We start from the raw sequence: 17503 nt of genomic DNA on the forward strand, positions 1-17503 counted from the left end.
TCCCTGTATTCCATGAGATCTAACCTTGCTAACCAGTCTCCCATGGGGAACCTTGTTGAACGCCTTACTGAAGTCCATATAGATCACATCTACTGCTCTGCCCTCATCAATCCTCTTTGTTACTTCTTCAAAATACTCACTCAAGTTTGTGAGACATGATTTCCCACGCACAGAGCCATGTTGACTATTCCTAATCAGTCCTTGCCTTTCCAAATACATGTACATCCTGTCCCTCAGGATTCTCTCCAACAACTCACCCACCACCGAGTTTCTCCAGCAATTTCTGTTGTTGGTTCGGTTCACGCTCACATCCTGGTCACTCAGCCACAATCACTCAAAACAAGTACAGATGGTTCCCCCATTATCACTTTGTTGTTTCTGAATGTTACTGGGCACCACTGCCTGCGGGTTCTGAGGAAGGGTTACTGGACCAGAGGTAATAACGCTGCTTTCTCTCTACAGAGGCTGCCAGACCTGTTGTGTTTTTCCAGCAATTTCTGATTTTAGAACATAGAACAGTACAGTACTGTACAGGCCTTGCAGCCCTCGATGTTGTGCTGACCTTTTATCCTACTTGAGGATCAAACTAACATAAATAACCTTCATAGAACATTACAGGACAGTGCAGGCCCTTCAGCCCTCGATGTTGCACCAACCTGTGGAACCAATCAAGCCTATCTAACCTACACTATTCCATTTTCATCCATATGTCTATCCAATGACCATTTAAATGCCCTTAAAGTTGGCGAGTCTACCACTGTTGCAGGCAGTGCGTTCCATGCCCCTACTACTCTCTGATTAAAGAAACTACTTCTGATATCTGTCCTATATCTATCACTCCTCAATTTAAAGCTATGCCCCCTCGTGCTAGCCATCACCATCTGAGGAGAAAGGCTCTCACTGTCCACCCTTTCTAACCCTCTGATTATCTTATATGTCTCAATTAAGTCACCTCTCAACACTCTTCTCTCTAATGAAAAGAGCCTCAAGTCTCTCAGTCTTTCCTCAATCAACCTTCCCCCCATACTAGGCAACATCGTAATAAATCTCCTCCGAACCCTTTCCAAAGCTTCCACATCCTTTCTATAATGCGGTGACCAGGACTGTACTTCATTGTACTATCATCCATGTGCCAATCCAAGAGTCGCTAAAACGTCCCTAATGTCTCTGACTCTATTCCCACCGCTGGCAGTGCATTCCACACACCGGTCACTCTCTGTGTAAAGAACCTTCCTCTGACATCTCCCCTAATCCTTCCTCTAATCACCTCAAAATTATGCCCCCTTGTGATAGACATTTCTGCCCTGGGAAAAAGTCCTCACTATCAACTCTATCTATGCCTCACCATCTTGCTCACCTCTATCAAGTCACCTCTCATTCTTATTCGCTCCAATGAGAAAAGCCCTAGCTCCCTTAACTTTTCTTCATAAAACATGCCCCTCCAGTCCAGGCAGCATCCGGGGAAATCTCCTTGTTTCTGATTTCCAGCATCTGCAGTTACAGTCATACAGCATGGAAACCAATCCATCAGTCCAACCAGTCTATGCCAGTCATGATCCCAAACTAAACTAGTCCCAATGCCTGCTCCTGGCCCATATCCCTCCAAACGTTTCTCGTCATGTGCTTATCCAAATGTGTTTTAAACTCTGTCACTGTACCCGCATCCACCACTTCCTCAGGAAGTTCATTGTGAACAACCCTCTGTGTAAAAAATCTGCCTCTAATGTCTTCTTTAAATCTCTCTCCTCTCACCTCAAAAACATGCCCCTTCATCTTGAAATTCCCACTCTAGGGAAAAGACAACTACCATTAACTCTATCTATACCTCTCATTATTTTATAAACTTCTATCAGATTGCCTCTCAATCTCCTACGTTCCAATTTTTAGATTAGATTAGATTAGATTAGATTACTTACAGTGTGGAAACAGGCCCTTCGGCCCAACAAGTCCACACCGCCCCGCCGAAGCGCAACCCACCCATGCCCCTACATTTACCCCTTACCTAACACTACGGGCAATTTAGCATGGCCAATTCACCTGACCTGCACATCTTTGGACTGTGGGAGGAAACCGGAGCACCCGGAGGAAACCCACGCAGACACGGGGAAAACGTGCAAACTCCACACAGTCAGTCACCTGAGGCAGGAATTGAACCCGGGTCTCTGGCGCTGCGAGGCAGCAGTGCTAACCACTGTGCCACCGTGCCGCCCACAAATGAAAAGTTCCTAGCCTATCCAGCCTCTCCTGATAACTCAAGCTCTCCACTCCCAGCAACATCCTGATTAATTTCTTCTGAACCCTCTCCAGCTTTATAATATCCTTCCTATAACAGGGTGTTACCTGCCATTTCCTTTATAATATAACAGTAACTACATGTCAAAAAGCATTTCATTAGCTGCAAAGTGATCTTGAGATACTCTAAGGTTGTGAGAGATAAATGAGAAACTTTCTTCCTTAATGATCCAGAACTTACCATTTGTGGTATCTACAATTGAGGAATCCATTGAAGATGTCACTCAATGAGCCAATATGATGGAGGTTATCCAGGATTATCACTAAAGGCAGGTCAGAACCATTATCCGCAGTATTGCACTGATCAGCCAGGTTTGACAAGTATTGGCGCAATTCCTTCCAAATGTTAAAAAAGACACATTTATTTCAGACAAGTTTTCACATTTTACAAGTTTATTTTGTCTTGCCAATATTTTTCTGTTGAATCTCCTTGTTTTCAGATTGCTGCGATCCCCTACTGGGGCTAACATTCCATACACAATAACCACCAAGTGCTCAAACAACGTGTGACTCTTCAAAATGGTCAATATCTATCTCATCCAAGAGCTACATACATACAGCAGGGGGTCCTTCACAAGGGATCAGTAATAGGGAGACGGCCAATTTTAAACAAAAAACATTTCTTTTCTCTGGATGTGGGGCACTGGCAAGGCTTAATGCAGCATCATCCTAAATTTAATTATCCTGATGATTCTGTTCAAATCCCTCCCCCAGCCCCCAGTTCTAATCCCTTGAGCCATTGTATCCGCACTCAGAAATCCATGCCTATATCTCATCCTGTCTTCACTTCTCTCCCCTCTTTTAGATGTTCCTTTAAACCTCCCTCCCTCACCAAACATCTGATATCTCATCACATGGTTTGTCTGATCGTGTGAAGGGTTTTGGAGCATTTTTCTATCACACTTTGAAAGAATGGTGTGGATATAGAGACTGGAGTCCCATATAGTCAGAGAGGACCCAGATAACAAGCTTCCATCTACATCTACCCTTGCTTGTACCCTTAAACTACCAGATAGACTGAATTCACTTCTACAACTTCCCACTGACAGGATTTGAACTTATGAACTCTTGAGTTGCTAGTTCCATAGAACCACATTACCACAGCCAATTATCTTTCAACTATAAATCTGAAAGATTTTGAGACTAACAATGACCCCTTTAGTATGAGCTGTACATTGAGCAGAAACTGTCCTGATCTGCACAACTGAAATACTCACTGAGTAAACTTACTGAGGTGTTGAGGAATAGAACCTAATCCGAGGGGAGTAATATTTTGCTCCCTGTGTTTCTCCTCACCTTGCTCGATTTGTGATCCACGTTAAAAGTGGCTATCGACCCATCAGTGACCTCCCTTCCAGCCCTGTTCACCAGGAATTCAGCAAGTTTATTGGCTAAGTAGGTTTTCCCGGTCCCACTAGGACCCGAGAGGATGATCCTTCGATGTTCTAGCAGGACGTTGAGGTAACGATGTGTTAAGGGTTTTGGAATTAGTGTTTCAAACACCAAGCTGTCCACACTATTCTCTGCCACACCTGCAAAAGGGAGAATATGACTAAGACTGGCAGCAAGATGATAAAATCAGACTAATCCACACCTTTGTTACATTGCGACTCGATAATTCAGACACACTCCTGGCCAACAATCCCTGTCCTGCTATCCGTATTAACAGCACATTGAGGTATGGAGTCAAAAGCAGAGAGAGAGCACCTGCACATTGGCCAGTTATACTGGACACCTTTTCTCAGGGATGTGCTGTCTTTCAGTCTGAAGTTAAACTCAGCCCCCATTGCCATCTCTGATGAATGCAGAGGGTGCCAGAGTCAACATTTATCCCTCACTGTTTTACAAACAATTATCTGGTCATGAGCTGAATGTTTTTTGTGGCAGCTTTCTGTGTGAAAACTGACGGCCTTGTTTCGAACATTACAACAGCCTTGTCTCGAAGATGTAATGTAGTGAAGTGCTTTCTTTAAAAATGAAACAACAATGGTGGGGTTTAAAATAATCCTCTGAAAGAAGTGAAAACTGCAAAGCAGCTTGCTGTTGGTTTCAGTGAACAATCTTTTCCCTGGGGTGGGGGAGTCTAGAACGAGAGGGCCTAGGTTTAGGGTGAGAGGGGAAAGATATAAAAGAGACCTAAGGGGCAACTTTTTCACACAGAGGGTGGTGCATGTATGGAATGAGCTGCCAGAGGAAGTGGTGGAGGCTGGTACAATTGCATCTGGATGGGTATATGAATAGGAAGGGTTTGGAGGGATATGGGCCAAATGTTGGCAAATGGGACTGGATTGATTTAGGATATCTAGTTGGCATGGGTGCACTGGACCGAAGAGTCTGTTTCCATGCTGTACATTCCTATGACTTCACGACTCTACAATATTATTACCACGTCTGCTGAGGACATTTGCTGAAGGGTCTGTGTTTAGCGCCAACCTTTCTCTGGACGGGTGCTCGTTAATAAAACAATGGATCCCAACAAGGCGCAGTTTTCCCTGACTCCCAAACTGACCTTTGTGTAAAAGACTTTAGCTCCTCTATGACAGGGGTGAATGGATGTTATCCCGGGCAACAGATTGTGGCAATGACTTCTATTCCTTAATTTGAATGCCAGGCTGCACTCATCCTGTGTCATTCTTGGAATGTTCTAAATTGTCCAACACTGGCACGTCCACATCATTGTTAATAGAGTCATTGAGGTCTACAACCAGAAAGTAAGCCCTTCAACCCATTGAATCTGTGCCAGTCCAAAAGACCTCATTGCTCTAATCCTGCTTTCGAGCACTTGGCTCATAGCTTTGCTTGCTTTGGCATCACAAGGGTACGTTTAGGATATGAGTCATAACACCAGCTCGGTGTAAACAGCATTAAAAACAAACTGTGAAACTCTGAATCACTGAAGAAGAAGCTAGGGAAGTGATTGCTGGGCCCCTTGCTGAGATACTCGTATCATCGATAACCATGCGTGAGGCACTGGAAGACTGGAGGTTGGTTAATGTAGTGCCATTATTTAAGAAAAGCTATAAGGAAATCCAGGGAACTATACACTAGTGAGCTTTAAAAGACATCCGGATGGGTTTATGAATAGGATGGATTTAGAGGGAGATGGGCCAAATGCTAGCAAATGGGACTAGATCAGATTGAGATGTCTGGTGAGTGTGAATGAGTTGGATCGAAGGGTCTGTTTCTGTATTGTATGACTCTATGACGCTATAAGTTTCTTGGGTCACCAGTTCGGATTGTCTATCCACTGGTGAAATAATAATGACTGCTGGATGTTTAAACAAAAGGTGGAGTATTGGTTTAAAACACCCCATCAGAATTGCTTACAACAGTTACTGTACAGTTATTGTAAAGTATTTTGGAACATCCTGAGATTGTGAAAGGTGCTACATAAACAGAACCTTTCTTTAACCAACTCCATTCCAGTCTATTCTGAAACATTGTGAAGTACCTTTTAGATTCACAGTAATGATGTTGCTCTCTCCAACCAGGTAGCCACAGGGCAGCAGTTCCGGCAGTTCCAGGTTCCCTGCTCTCACTACCTCCCCGATATTGTAGCTGAGAATGCTGTCAGATGACAGACCGAGACTCGTACTGGGGTCCAAACGGAAAATATACTCCTACATTGAGAAGATAAAGTTCATTTTTAATTCAATGGCATTGTGTGTTGACCTACAGCACATGGTCTGCACCGGTTCATAAAGGTAGCTCACTGTCACCTTCTCAAGGGGCAACTAGGGACGGGCAATAAATACTGATCCAGTCAGTGACTCCCACATCCTATGGAGGAATGTATTTTAAAAAAAAAAGAGACTGACTTGTTCTTGGACGTGAACTTTTCAAGGTCAGCGTGAGCTGTTCACCCCTAACTAACCAGAATGCAAAGCTCAGCCTCTGCTTTAAAGAAAGAGCTTCAATACCAGAGGCTTCTTAGTTTACCATAAAACCCACAGAACTGAAGATGCTGGAGAAACTCAGCAGGTCTGGCAGCTTCCGTGAAGAGAGAAATTGAGTTAATGTTTTGGGTCTCAGTGATCCTCCTTTAGAACAGCCCTTAATTAACCAGGGACTAAGGTCAAGAGCCACATACAGGGAAGCTGAGTCAGGCTGGCTGCTGCTGGGGATTCATGAGCCAGTTATATTTTCCTACAGTTTGACAGAGTCCAACAGAATCATATAACACAGAAGAGGCCTTTCAGCCCATTGAATCTGTGCCAACAAAAACTACTCTAAATTGACACTAGACCCGCTCTCCAGCACCAGGCCCATAGTCTTCAATGTTAAGACATTCAAATGGCTCATCCAAGCACTTTGTGAAGGTTGTGAGGTTTCCTGCCTCAACTCCACCCCCCCCAGACAGGGCATTCCAGAACCGCTCCCCTCCACCGACCCCCCGCTGGGTAATTAAACAACTACACTATCTTCATCTACACACCTGGTCACCTCATAGAAAAATTCAATCAAATCTGTGATGTATGGTTACCCCTGTGACTTCTTCCTACATCACCCACAGCAGTTTGTGATACAACTCACCCAGACCTGAGGATTTGTCCACATTACAATCTGCCGACGCCTCCAGTGCCTCCTCACTCCCTGCATCAAACTGCTCAAGAACTCACAAGGTCCTTCTTCCAAACGTAGAACTACATTCTCCTTCTCCCGTGTGAAGATAAATGTGAAATATTTGTTTCACACTTTACCAGTGCCTTTTGGCTCCTTGTGCAGATTTCCCTGTTGGTTCCACTCTTTCCCTGATTATTCTTTTCCCCGTGATATACTGGTTGAATCTCTTGGCATTCTCCATAATCTTACCCACCAATGTTTTCTCACATTCCCTCTTTGCTTTCTTTAGATCCACCCCCCCCCCCCCCGCACTTTTTATATTCTCAGAGTGACTCCATTGATTTGCTCCCTCTGTATCTGTTATATGTTTCTCTCTTTTCCTTTTCATCCACTCCTAAGTATTCCTGGACATCCAGGGTTCTCTGGGCTTCTTGCCCCTACATTTCACTCTAAAAGAAACATGTTGGGCCTATACTGACCCCAGTCCCTTCCTGAACCCTTCCCACTATGCTGCTGTAGAGTTACCCTCAAGTAACTATTCCCAATCTATTTTAACAAAATCTGCCTTCCCTCAAAATCTGCTTTCCATTTCCATAATATACTGAGCCAATGTAGTGTTGTGCTCGCCATCACTAAGATACTCACCCAGTGTCACCATGAACACCTATCCAACGTCATTCCCCAGAATTAGGGGCAGCAAAGCATCATCCCTTGTTGGACCTTACACATAATTAGATAAAAAGCTCTCCTGTATACATTTCAAGAATTCTGCTCCCTCTCAATCCTTTACACTATGGCTTTCCAAATTAATGTTGGGTCGTTGAAACCCCCTCATATCCTTAACCTGTATTGTTTTTACTCACGTCAGGGGACTGTCTACAGATGTGCTCCTCAATTGTCAGCTGACTGTCTGCAGGTGCACTATACATTCCCAGCAGTGTGACTGCTCTGTTTATTCCTAAACTCTTCCCGCAAAGTCTCACTTGAAGACCTTTCCAAGATGTTCTGCTCACAAAATACCAAGAGAGCCCAGGTGTGGATAATGAGGCTATTGTTGAAGATGTGTCTGGTGCATAGTGAGCTCAGTCCAGGGGTTGCTTCAGGAGTTTTCACACACATATCTTACTGAAGAATTCTCTATCCACCCTTTTTAAGGTGACTATGTCTCTCCCACCCAATTCTGAGTTTCCAACACTTAGCCCCTTTAATACAATAAGTCTGATTGCTGGGTTAATCTGTCAGGAAGTCGGGGTGTGTTGAAAGGGAGACCGAATCAGAGAGGGGCATTATGCATCCTGATTGTCAGATCCACACTCCCACTGACTGAGTCTCCCCTCTGGCACTGACCCCTCACTTGATTTTGTGAAGTTAGTGTTGGATAAACAAAAGAATTCTGAGCAAATGGACTATTGTCCGAATGCACAAAATGCTCACCTTAAACAATCGACGGATTACACCATCAAGAACATCCCATTTTGTCTTTCCGCTGACTCCTAACGACCCTATGAGATACTGAGGAGACTTTTCTTCCTGTAAATTAATCAAAAGCTGTTTTAGCAGAAACAGTTATAAATGAAACAACATCACACTTCAGCTCCCTGCCTGATGTAGCTTTAGGATGTTTGCTGCAGTATCATCTTTTTCAGCTCAGTGTCAAATTTTGTTTGTTAATCTTTCCCAGAGTGGTGCAGGAAGTTTTGTTTCGTTAGCGGGGCAGTACAAATGTAAGTTGCTGACAGATCGCTGTCTTTCCCATGTCCTAAAAATGAGGTTTAAACCAAATATTGATTTCTGTGTGTGCCAATGGATGTTTCTGTGGCTCTGTTTAGGAAACAGCAAAGAGTAAAAGTGGATGCCCATGTATCCTGATCAACATACCACCCAGACACAAAGTGATCCAATCACTTCGTCTCTTGGTCTTGGTCGCTGTTTGCAGATTCTTTCCCGAAAAGCTGTGGTTCAGTGAGGAAAAAGAAGCATGGAATGTTAGGGATATCCTGGTGATGCAAGTCAACATGAACACCAAAATCTGAGCTTACTTGCTATAGCAATCTGTGTTCTGGACAACTAGTTGCTGTATGAAACATGTTTTGTTAGCATTGATAAATGAATGTGACAAAGCTGACACTTTAAGAGGTTATTTTACTCTGTTTTGTTTTTGAAGTGAGGTTATAAGACAGGGGTTCAGAGCTGTCTAATCGAAAGTAAACAACTTGTGAGGACATGGGGATTGTTTAAAGTTGGAAAAATAGAAGCAGCCTGGCTGGGTGTGACCAGTCCTTGCAGACAAGTCTTTCTCATTTTTTTCTTGTTTTTAGAGTTAGCTTAAAGCAGAAGCTATTGGGGTCTTAAAAGAGATGGAGCTTCCATGTCTGATCTGCTGCTTTCTATGAATTTTCTTTTGATGCTTGTTTCTCCTGGATCGGAGAACTGCATGTGAGAATATGTGCCTGAATTTGCTTTTTTTGTTAAAGGGTGTGTTTATGGGATGTTACTATTTTGGAACAGTTAATTAGTCATAGGTACTGTATTGATTATTTGGTTAAGTTTTCCAGTAGAGTTAAGTGATTCTAAATTCCTCTTTCTTTGATTGTATTTTAACTACAGTGTTTAAATAAATTGTGTTTTGTTTAACGTTGAGTACTTTGACCAATCACATTGCAACTGGAACAGACAATTTACATTTATCTTTAAAATAAGAAAAAGTTTAGGTCTAGGCTATCTGCCTGAGGGGTCTGGTCTGGTCCACAACAATGAGCATCTCTTGAAAATATTACAAAATACCTTAAATAAGGTCACAGTATCACAGAGTGCAGAGAGAGAAGATGTTCAAGCCATCATTCCTCTGGCAGCACCTTTGAAAGCTATCCAGTCAGCTTAACCATATACAGTCAGCTCGGTTGGTCAGGAACTCACACATCACAGAGTATGGCAGAGATGGAGCAACAATGCCCAATGATCTGAGGTGTCCAATCAGGAAATTGGCTCCACACACCCATCGTAGCGAAAAAAAAACTCAGTTTGAGAGGTGCAAGGAATATTGAGAGTTACAAACACAAGGCTGGTTACAGTAAAGCTCAGTTAGGGAAACAGGTTTGAGGGGCAGAATGGCCTTCTCTACATGAATATGTTACTTACTTAATTTGCTGAAATAATTTTTGGAAGGTGCATCTCCCATCCAACCTCCTCCTCCTTTAAGATTCAACTTCCATCACCCCCACCGCCCTGTTCCAACCACAACAACAAACCCCATACTCCCCCCTTTTACCTTAGTTCGCTTGAGTTGTTTGTTCAGGCAAATCATTATTCGCACACTACAGCTCTCCTTACGGAATGAACCATCAGATCCTTCATCCAGCAAACTGTCTGGAAAAGGCAAAATGTAAATAATCTTACTTCCAGTGAAAATGAATTGGCCCTGACTCCGATCTTTAGAAATTCAGGCAGTGGGGAACCTGACTGGGAATCAGGGTGAGGGGTCAGTGACCATATGATGAGAGGTCAGTGAGGAGTCAGTGACCACACAGTGAGGGGTCAGTGAGCACATGGTGAGGGGTCAGTGAGGACATGGTGAGGGGTCAGTGAAAGGTCCATGAGGAGCCAGCCCGCTGCATATGAAGCCCTGCCTTCAGCTGCCTGGGCCTAGGGGTTAGAATTTCGTCCTTACATTTTCCCAACTCTCTCTCTTTCATGAAGATACTTCTTAAAGCTGACCTTCTGACGAAGCTTTTAAATATTTATTCAATATCCCCTTATGTGGCTTGGCATCAAATTTTGTTTTGAAACACTCCTTGTGAAGCACTTTGTTGGGGAGGGGGGGAGCCATTATGTTAAAGGTGCTGCATGCTGCATAAATGTAAGTTGTTGTTATGTTATGACAAGAGTTTTGAAAGAGACAGGCTCAACTTCCAAAGAGTCAGAACCATTAACACCATTAAATAACACGGGAACCGGGAGGGATCACAGGGATCTCTGTGATGTACAATGCTCCTTAAGCAGCAGATTCCATTGGATCCTGGGATCCAGTCAGTGCCATGCACAGTCTCCAGCTTTCTCTCCATCAATATCACGTCACACTAACTCAGAGGTGCCCCAAATCGCCAGTTCCATTTCATGCTTTGTATCATTTGTCATCTTAAGAAGAAACATTTTTCGTCTCTTTTAGGCGTTAGGGAACGTACTTAAACTGAAGCCTCTTCCAAATCCTTCATTCTCTCCCCCTCCCTCCGACTCCATCCCTTCATCTAATCCCACCTGCTACCGTATATTCACCACCTCCTCTGACCTTCTCCTCTCTCTGTTACTGACTGATCTATACTCAGTAAAGGGCCTAGCTTTATCCTTGTATTCCTAGCTCAATTAATTCTGGGCATGACATGATGTTGAACTTTCCCTCCATCATCTTTGCCTCCATGTGGACCTCACTTTCATCAAGTTAAATGTGTGGCTATGGGTACCCACATGGGCCCCAGTCATTGGCCTCAGTTATGGGCCCCAATTGTTCCTGTGTCTCTGTGAGGTCCATGGAACATTCTTTGTTCCAATCCTTCTCAGGGTCCTTCCCCAGAATATCTGATCTCATCCAGAATTGGAAAAATGCAACAGTTTCACTTCCAATTTCTATCCTTCCCTTCCTTGGCCTCACTGTTTCCATTTTTGGGGATAGGCTGACCACTGATATCACGACAAACCCACCAAGTCCCCCAGTTATCTCCTCACAGCCTGCCTCAGGAAGGATTCTATTCCATCCTCCCCGGTTCTCAATTTCTGTTCTGATGAAGGCACCCTCCAATGGACTATGGCTGTCAGACTCTCAGCCGCATCTCACCTATCCCCAACACATTGGCCTCACCTCTTCTCCTCCTCCCCAGAACGACAAGGTTCCCCTTGGCCTCTCTTTCCATCCCATTAGTCTGTGGATTCAAAGGTTCATCCACTGCCATTAATACCACCTCCAGCATTTTTTGCTTTCATCACAGAGTTTGGTGGGATAGGGTTGATGGAGGGAAGGCATGCTGCAAGGACAATTTGAGCTTGAAATCGAAACAGACATTGCTGGCAAAGCTCAGCAGGTCTGGCAGCATCCACCATGGGAATACAGCAGTTAATGTGGACGGCACGGTGGCCCAGTGGTTAGCACTGCTGCCTCACAGCGCTAGAGACCCGGGTTCAATTCCCGCCTGTTGGGCCGAAGGGCCTGTTTCCACGCTGTAATGTAATGTAATGTAATGTAATGTAATGTAATCTAATCTAATCTAATGTTTCGAGTTTGGTGACTGTCCATCAGAACTGGAGTTGGAGTGGGCTTGTGGGGAAATGGGAGAGAGAGAGAGTGAGGAGTAAGTTTGGGTCTGGGGCAGGGGGAGACACTTGAGGATGTTAAACCTTGGGAGCTATGGAAGAAAGGGAAATCGCAGAGGCTGATTGTCCACACCTCGGTGAACAAGAGCTGACCAGGGTCCTGCAGTTACTGAAGGAGGTGAATGAGGGGGATACACGAGAAGACTTTAAACAGTTGGTTTGTAATAGAGAAAAGAAGCCGGGGTTAGATTGACTTTCCAGGATGTCCCTGCTACAGTGAATAGCTTGAGCTGAAGACTGCAGCACTCAGTGGTGTTTAAGGTGGATTAACCAGATCTGGCAATAACCTGAAGATTGGGGGGATTTTTATTCATTTATGGGATGTGGGCATCATCAGCTGGATGGCTATTTATTACCCATTCCCAGTCACCCTTGATAAGGTGGTGGTGAACTGTAGTCCCTGTGCTGTAGGTAGACCCACAATGCCATTAGGGAGGGAATTTCAGGATTTTGATCCAGTGAGGAATATTCCACCACACTCCTGACTTGTGGCTTGTAGATGTTGGACTTAATAATGTTTATTGTATATTTACCAATTACATACTTGACCTTGTTTAAAATGTGACTACTTTATATTCTGTTCTTCACCTTATGATAAACAGATCTATAGATGACATGGACTCATGGGAATTGTTGTACAATTGTGTTTACATTGGCAGTTCTCTCACAAACATTCTGGTGATGTATTCCCACTTTACCTGTTGTTGCAGCTCCGCTGACATTGAGATTATGGAGGGAAAGTCCCAGGGAATGGCGGGAGGAGGAAGTGGAAGATGAGGTTGATGACTGGGATTGCGTCTGTGCTGCTCCACTGCTACTTCCTGTCTCTGATTTCAAACGATCATTTTCTGCTTTTAGAAGTTCAATTTCATTCTGCAATTGAGTAAAAACAGCATTTAGTAGAACCATCAGCCAAGAAGGTGTCTGAGTCACACACCCGTTTCAAATCTCAGAGCTTCTGCTACATTTCTGTGAGACCATAAGATGTAGGAGTAGGCCATTCAGCCCATCTTGTCTGCTTCGCCATTCAATGAGATCATGGCTGATCTAATCATCTTCAAATCCACTGTCCTGCCTAATCCCTATAGCCCTGATTCCCACCTTGATTCAAAATCTGCCTACCTCAGTCTTCAATATATTTAATGACCCAACCTCGACAGTGCTCTGCTATAATCAATTCTATTGATTTACAAGAAGCTGAGAGAAGAGATTTTTTTCCTCATCTCTCTCTTAACTGGGTGATATCTTACTCTGAGATTACGCACTTTGATCCTAAACTTTTCCAGGAGGGGAAACAGCTTCTTCACATCCACCCTGCCAAATCCCCTCAGAATCTTGTATGTTTCAATAAGGTCAGCTCTCAATTTTCTAAACTTGAACATGTATGGGCCCAATATACTCAATCTCTTGGTATAAGACAGTCCCTCCATACCTGGGTTCAGCCGAAGGAACCTTCTCTGTCCCTGCTTCGGATGGCAGTATATTATGCCTTCGATAAGGAGCCAAACTGTTCACAGTATTCCAGCTGTGGTCTGACTAATGACTCATATAAGCTTTTGCAAAACCATCTTACCGTTAAACACCATTCCCTTTGAAATAAAAGACAGCTTTCCATTTGTCTTTCCTCGTACCTCCTGATCTCGGACACTTGTTTTGTGCATACCATGGACAAAGACTCCCAAATCCCTCTGCGGTGTTGCTTTCTGCAGTTCTTCTCTGTTTAAATAATGTTCAGCTCTTCTCTTCTTCCTGCCCAATTTCTCTTTGGTTTAGAGACACAGCTGTGTCACCAGTTTTAATAGCCGCAGCTTCCAAACTGGAGCCTTCAAATAAACTTAATTGGTTTCGCTTTGAATGTCAAAACATTTTTTTGCAAGCAATAAACCCATTGCAGGAACAAAATATTTTTGACTTAACAACAGTCAGTGGTCAAGGACATGTTACAGACTGTGTCCTGTGCCAGGCACATTGGTCAGAACATGAGGGGACCAGCCATATTCATCAGCCTTGGCTCAGTGTACAGCACTCTCATCTCTGAGCCAGAACATTCTGAGTTCAAGTCCCATTTGAAATACTACACCAAAAAGGCTGACCCCCACAGTGCAATACTGAGGGAGTGCTGCCCTGTCAGAGAAACTGACTTTGAGATAGACAATAGACAATAGGTGCAGATGTAGGCCATTCAGCCCTTTGAGCCAGCACCACCATTCATTATGATCATGGCTGATCATCCACAATCAGTATCCTGTTCCTGCCTTATCCCCATAACCCTTGATTCCACTATCCTTAAGAGCTCTATCCAACCCTTTCTTGAAAGTGTCCAGAGACTTGGCCTCCACAGCCTTCTACACACCCACCACTCTCTGGGTGAAGAAGTTTCTCCTCAACTCTGTTCTAAGTGGCTTACCTCTTATTTTTAAACTGTGTGCTTAAGGCATTGAACTGAGCTCTGTCCATCATTACAGGTGAAGGTAAAAGATCCTTAAATAACTCCCCAGAGACCAGTATCCCATCACAAAGTCACCCTTTATTCACATGTGGAAAGTTCTTGTCACTGATCCAACTCCCTCAGAGCCAGCTCTCAGAGTGTACAGAATCTCTGACACTCCTGGTTATATCTGTCAGCCAGGGCTCCCTGACTGGACCAAGTTAACAGCAGGGGTCTATGTGTGGAGCACTGGTCCATCTGATCACTTGGCCAACAGAAAAAAAATCTGACTAGTCTCAAACTTCATTTTGGGATCATACTGTGCTCAAACTGGCTCCATTTCCATCATTACCATGGTGACTACAATTCAAATGGTTTTTCATTGAGTGAATAACACTGAGACCCTGAATAGTGTGATGCGAATGTCTCTTTCCCTCAGAGTTACCTGCATCCTGTTCATTGCTTCCCGGATCTGGTCCAGGTGGTGAGCAGAGCTAAGTGCTTCCAGGCGAATATCAGTCAGTTTGAGTTCCTTCTCCCGCAGCTCACTCTTCAGGTGCACAATGGCCTCAGCCTCTGTCTCGGTGCACTCACAGATGCTAAAGTGGTGAAGCAAAGGAATTGATCAGCCTTAGGGCAATACTCTAGAGAGGATTAGCAGGGCTAAGACAGGGCCTTACAAAACAGCAATAATCCACATTCATCAAAACAAATTGTCCCAAGCAGAGAGCAAAGATCAAGGCTTTCAGAGAAACAGAACTCCACAGGTGAACAGACATGGAAATTGTGACAGCAACAAAAAACAGGCGACACAAACAGCACTGGGAAGGTTTCCACTGGGGAGCAATTCTACCCCATGTTGAAGACCAGCGCAAAGTGCAAACTGATGATAAATTTATGGGACACAAAATTCATCCACTCTGTGTGCTAATTACAAGAAGCAGATCTAATCATTAGGGACATGCAGATCACTGGCTGTGTCAGCATTTATTGCCCATCCCTAGTTGCCCCTTGAGAGTGTGGTGCTGAGCTGCCTTCTTGAACCGCTGCAGTCCATGTGCTATAGACCCACAATGCCCTTAGGGAGGAAATTCCAGGATTTTGACTCAGGGACACTTGGAGAGGAACTAGTAGGAGGTGGTGTTCCCATGTGTCTGATGCTCTTATCCTTCTAAATGGAAGTGGCTTAAACAATTAATGGTAAAGCTATCAGAGTGTTGCTGAACAGAGACCTTGGAGTGCAGGTTCATAGCTCCTTGAATATGGAGTCTCAGGTAGACAGGATAGTGAAGAAGGTGCTTGGAATGCTTTCCTTTATTGGTCAGAGTATTGAGTACAGGAGTTGGGAGGTCATGTTGTGGCTGTACAGGACATTGGTTAGGCCACTTTTGGAACACTGCATTCTGGTCTCCCTGCTATCGGAAAGATGTTGTGAAACTTGAATGGGTTCAGAAAAGATTTGCAAGGATGTTGCCAGGGTTGGAGGGTTTGAGCTATAGGGAGAGGCTGAGTAGGCTGGGACTGTTTTCCCTGGAATCTCAGAGGCTGAGGGGTGACCTTTTAGAAATGTACAAAATATTGAGGGGCATGGATACGAAAAATAGGCAAAGTCTTTTCCCTGGGATGGAGGAGTCCTGAACTAGAGGGCATAGGTTTAAGGTGAGAGGGGAAAGATTTAAAAGGAACCTGAGGGACAACTTTTTCAGACAGAGGTTGGTACGTGTATGGAATGAACTGTCAGTGGTGGAAGCTGGTACAATTATAGCATTTAAAAGGCATCTGGTTGGGTATGTGAATAGGAAGAGTTTAGAGGGATATGGGCCAAATACTAGCAAGGTTAGATTAGGTTAGGATATCTGGTGGGCATGGACAAGATGGACCAAAGGACCTGTTTCCTTGCTGTATTATGATTAGATTAGGTTACCTACAGTATAGAAACAGGCCCTTTGGCCCAACAAGTCCAGACCGACCCTCCGAAGAGTAACCCACCCAGATCCATTCCCCTACAAATGCACCTAACACTATGGACAATTCAGCATGGCCAATTCACCGAACCTGCACACCTTTGGACTGTGGGAGGAAACCCACACAGACACGGGGAGAATGTGCAAACTCCATACAGTCACCTGAGGCTGCAATCGAACCTGGGTCTCTGGCACTATGAGGCAGCAGTGCTAACCACTGAGCCACTGTGCCGCCCAAACTCTATGACTTAATAGCTATGACTCTATAGTCATGGGTTTGGAGGGTGCTGTCTGAGGATCTTTGGTGAATTTCTGCAGAGCATCAGCAGTGGAGGGAGGAGATGTGGTGCTGGTTAAGTGGGCTGGTTTGAGGGATGGTGTGGAACTTGTTTAATGTTGTTGGAACTGCTCTGGCCTCTTTTTGAGATTAAGGTCAACCTGTTCCTTCTAAGACCTTGCTCCGAGTGTCACGCTGCCATTGCTACACCTTCCCCAATCCCCATCCTCTGCCACTAACTGGGCAACAATCCCTCCTCTGGACCACCCTGACCCTGACCCTGTGCAAATTATGCTTCATGGCCCGTTGCCATTGAGACTTGTTCATCGCCTGTGATCAAACCCACCTGCAAACTCCCATCCCTTATCCCAGATCCCAGATAAACCCCATGGAGCTAATTCTCCAGCAGTATGTCAGAGTGTGCAGGTTAATCACTGGGACTCAGCAGCAAGCAACACAGAGAAGTAAAAAGGCATTTTAGAAACCAAGATTTGATTCATTTAGCAACATGAATATTGATGTGAGAGAACGGACAGCAATGGGCTGTCTACATCACCACATTCCAAAGCTGCACTTTCTGCTTCTCACTGCCCCTCCCTCACTAACAACCAACATTAA

The 17503-nt window shown here is 44.3% G+C and overlaps 1 protein-coding gene across 6 annotated transcripts in view; it reads right to left on the bottom strand.

Moving 5' to 3' along the window:
• Positions 1-17503, bottom strand: part of nav3 (neuron navigator 3) — a 219091-nt gene that overhangs the window by 16489 nt on the left and 185099 nt on the right. For all 6 annotated transcript variants that reach the window (XM_043708780.1, XM_043708778.1, XM_043708782.1 and 3 more), the window contains 7 exons: positions 15090-15243; positions 12915-13089; positions 10124-10221; positions 8290-8385; positions 5744-5912; positions 3589-3824; positions 2474-2628 (listed from right to left, as the gene is read on the bottom strand). In XM_043708780.1, coding sequence (XP_043564715.1) covers positions 2474-2628; positions 3589-3824; positions 5744-5912; positions 8290-8385; positions 10124-10221; positions 12915-13089; positions 15090-15243 — 1083 coding nt within the window. The remainder of the gene's footprint in view (positions 1-2473; positions 2629-3588; positions 3825-5743; positions 5913-8289; positions 8386-10123; positions 10222-12914; positions 13090-15089; positions 15244-17503) is intronic.

This window comes from Chiloscyllium plagiosum, chromosome 19, assembly GCF_004010195.1.
Source record: "Chiloscyllium plagiosum isolate BGI_BamShark_2017 chromosome 19, ASM401019v2, whole genome shotgun sequence".
NCBI lineage: Eukaryota > Metazoa > Chordata > Chondrichthyes > Orectolobiformes > Hemiscylliidae > Chiloscyllium > Chiloscyllium plagiosum.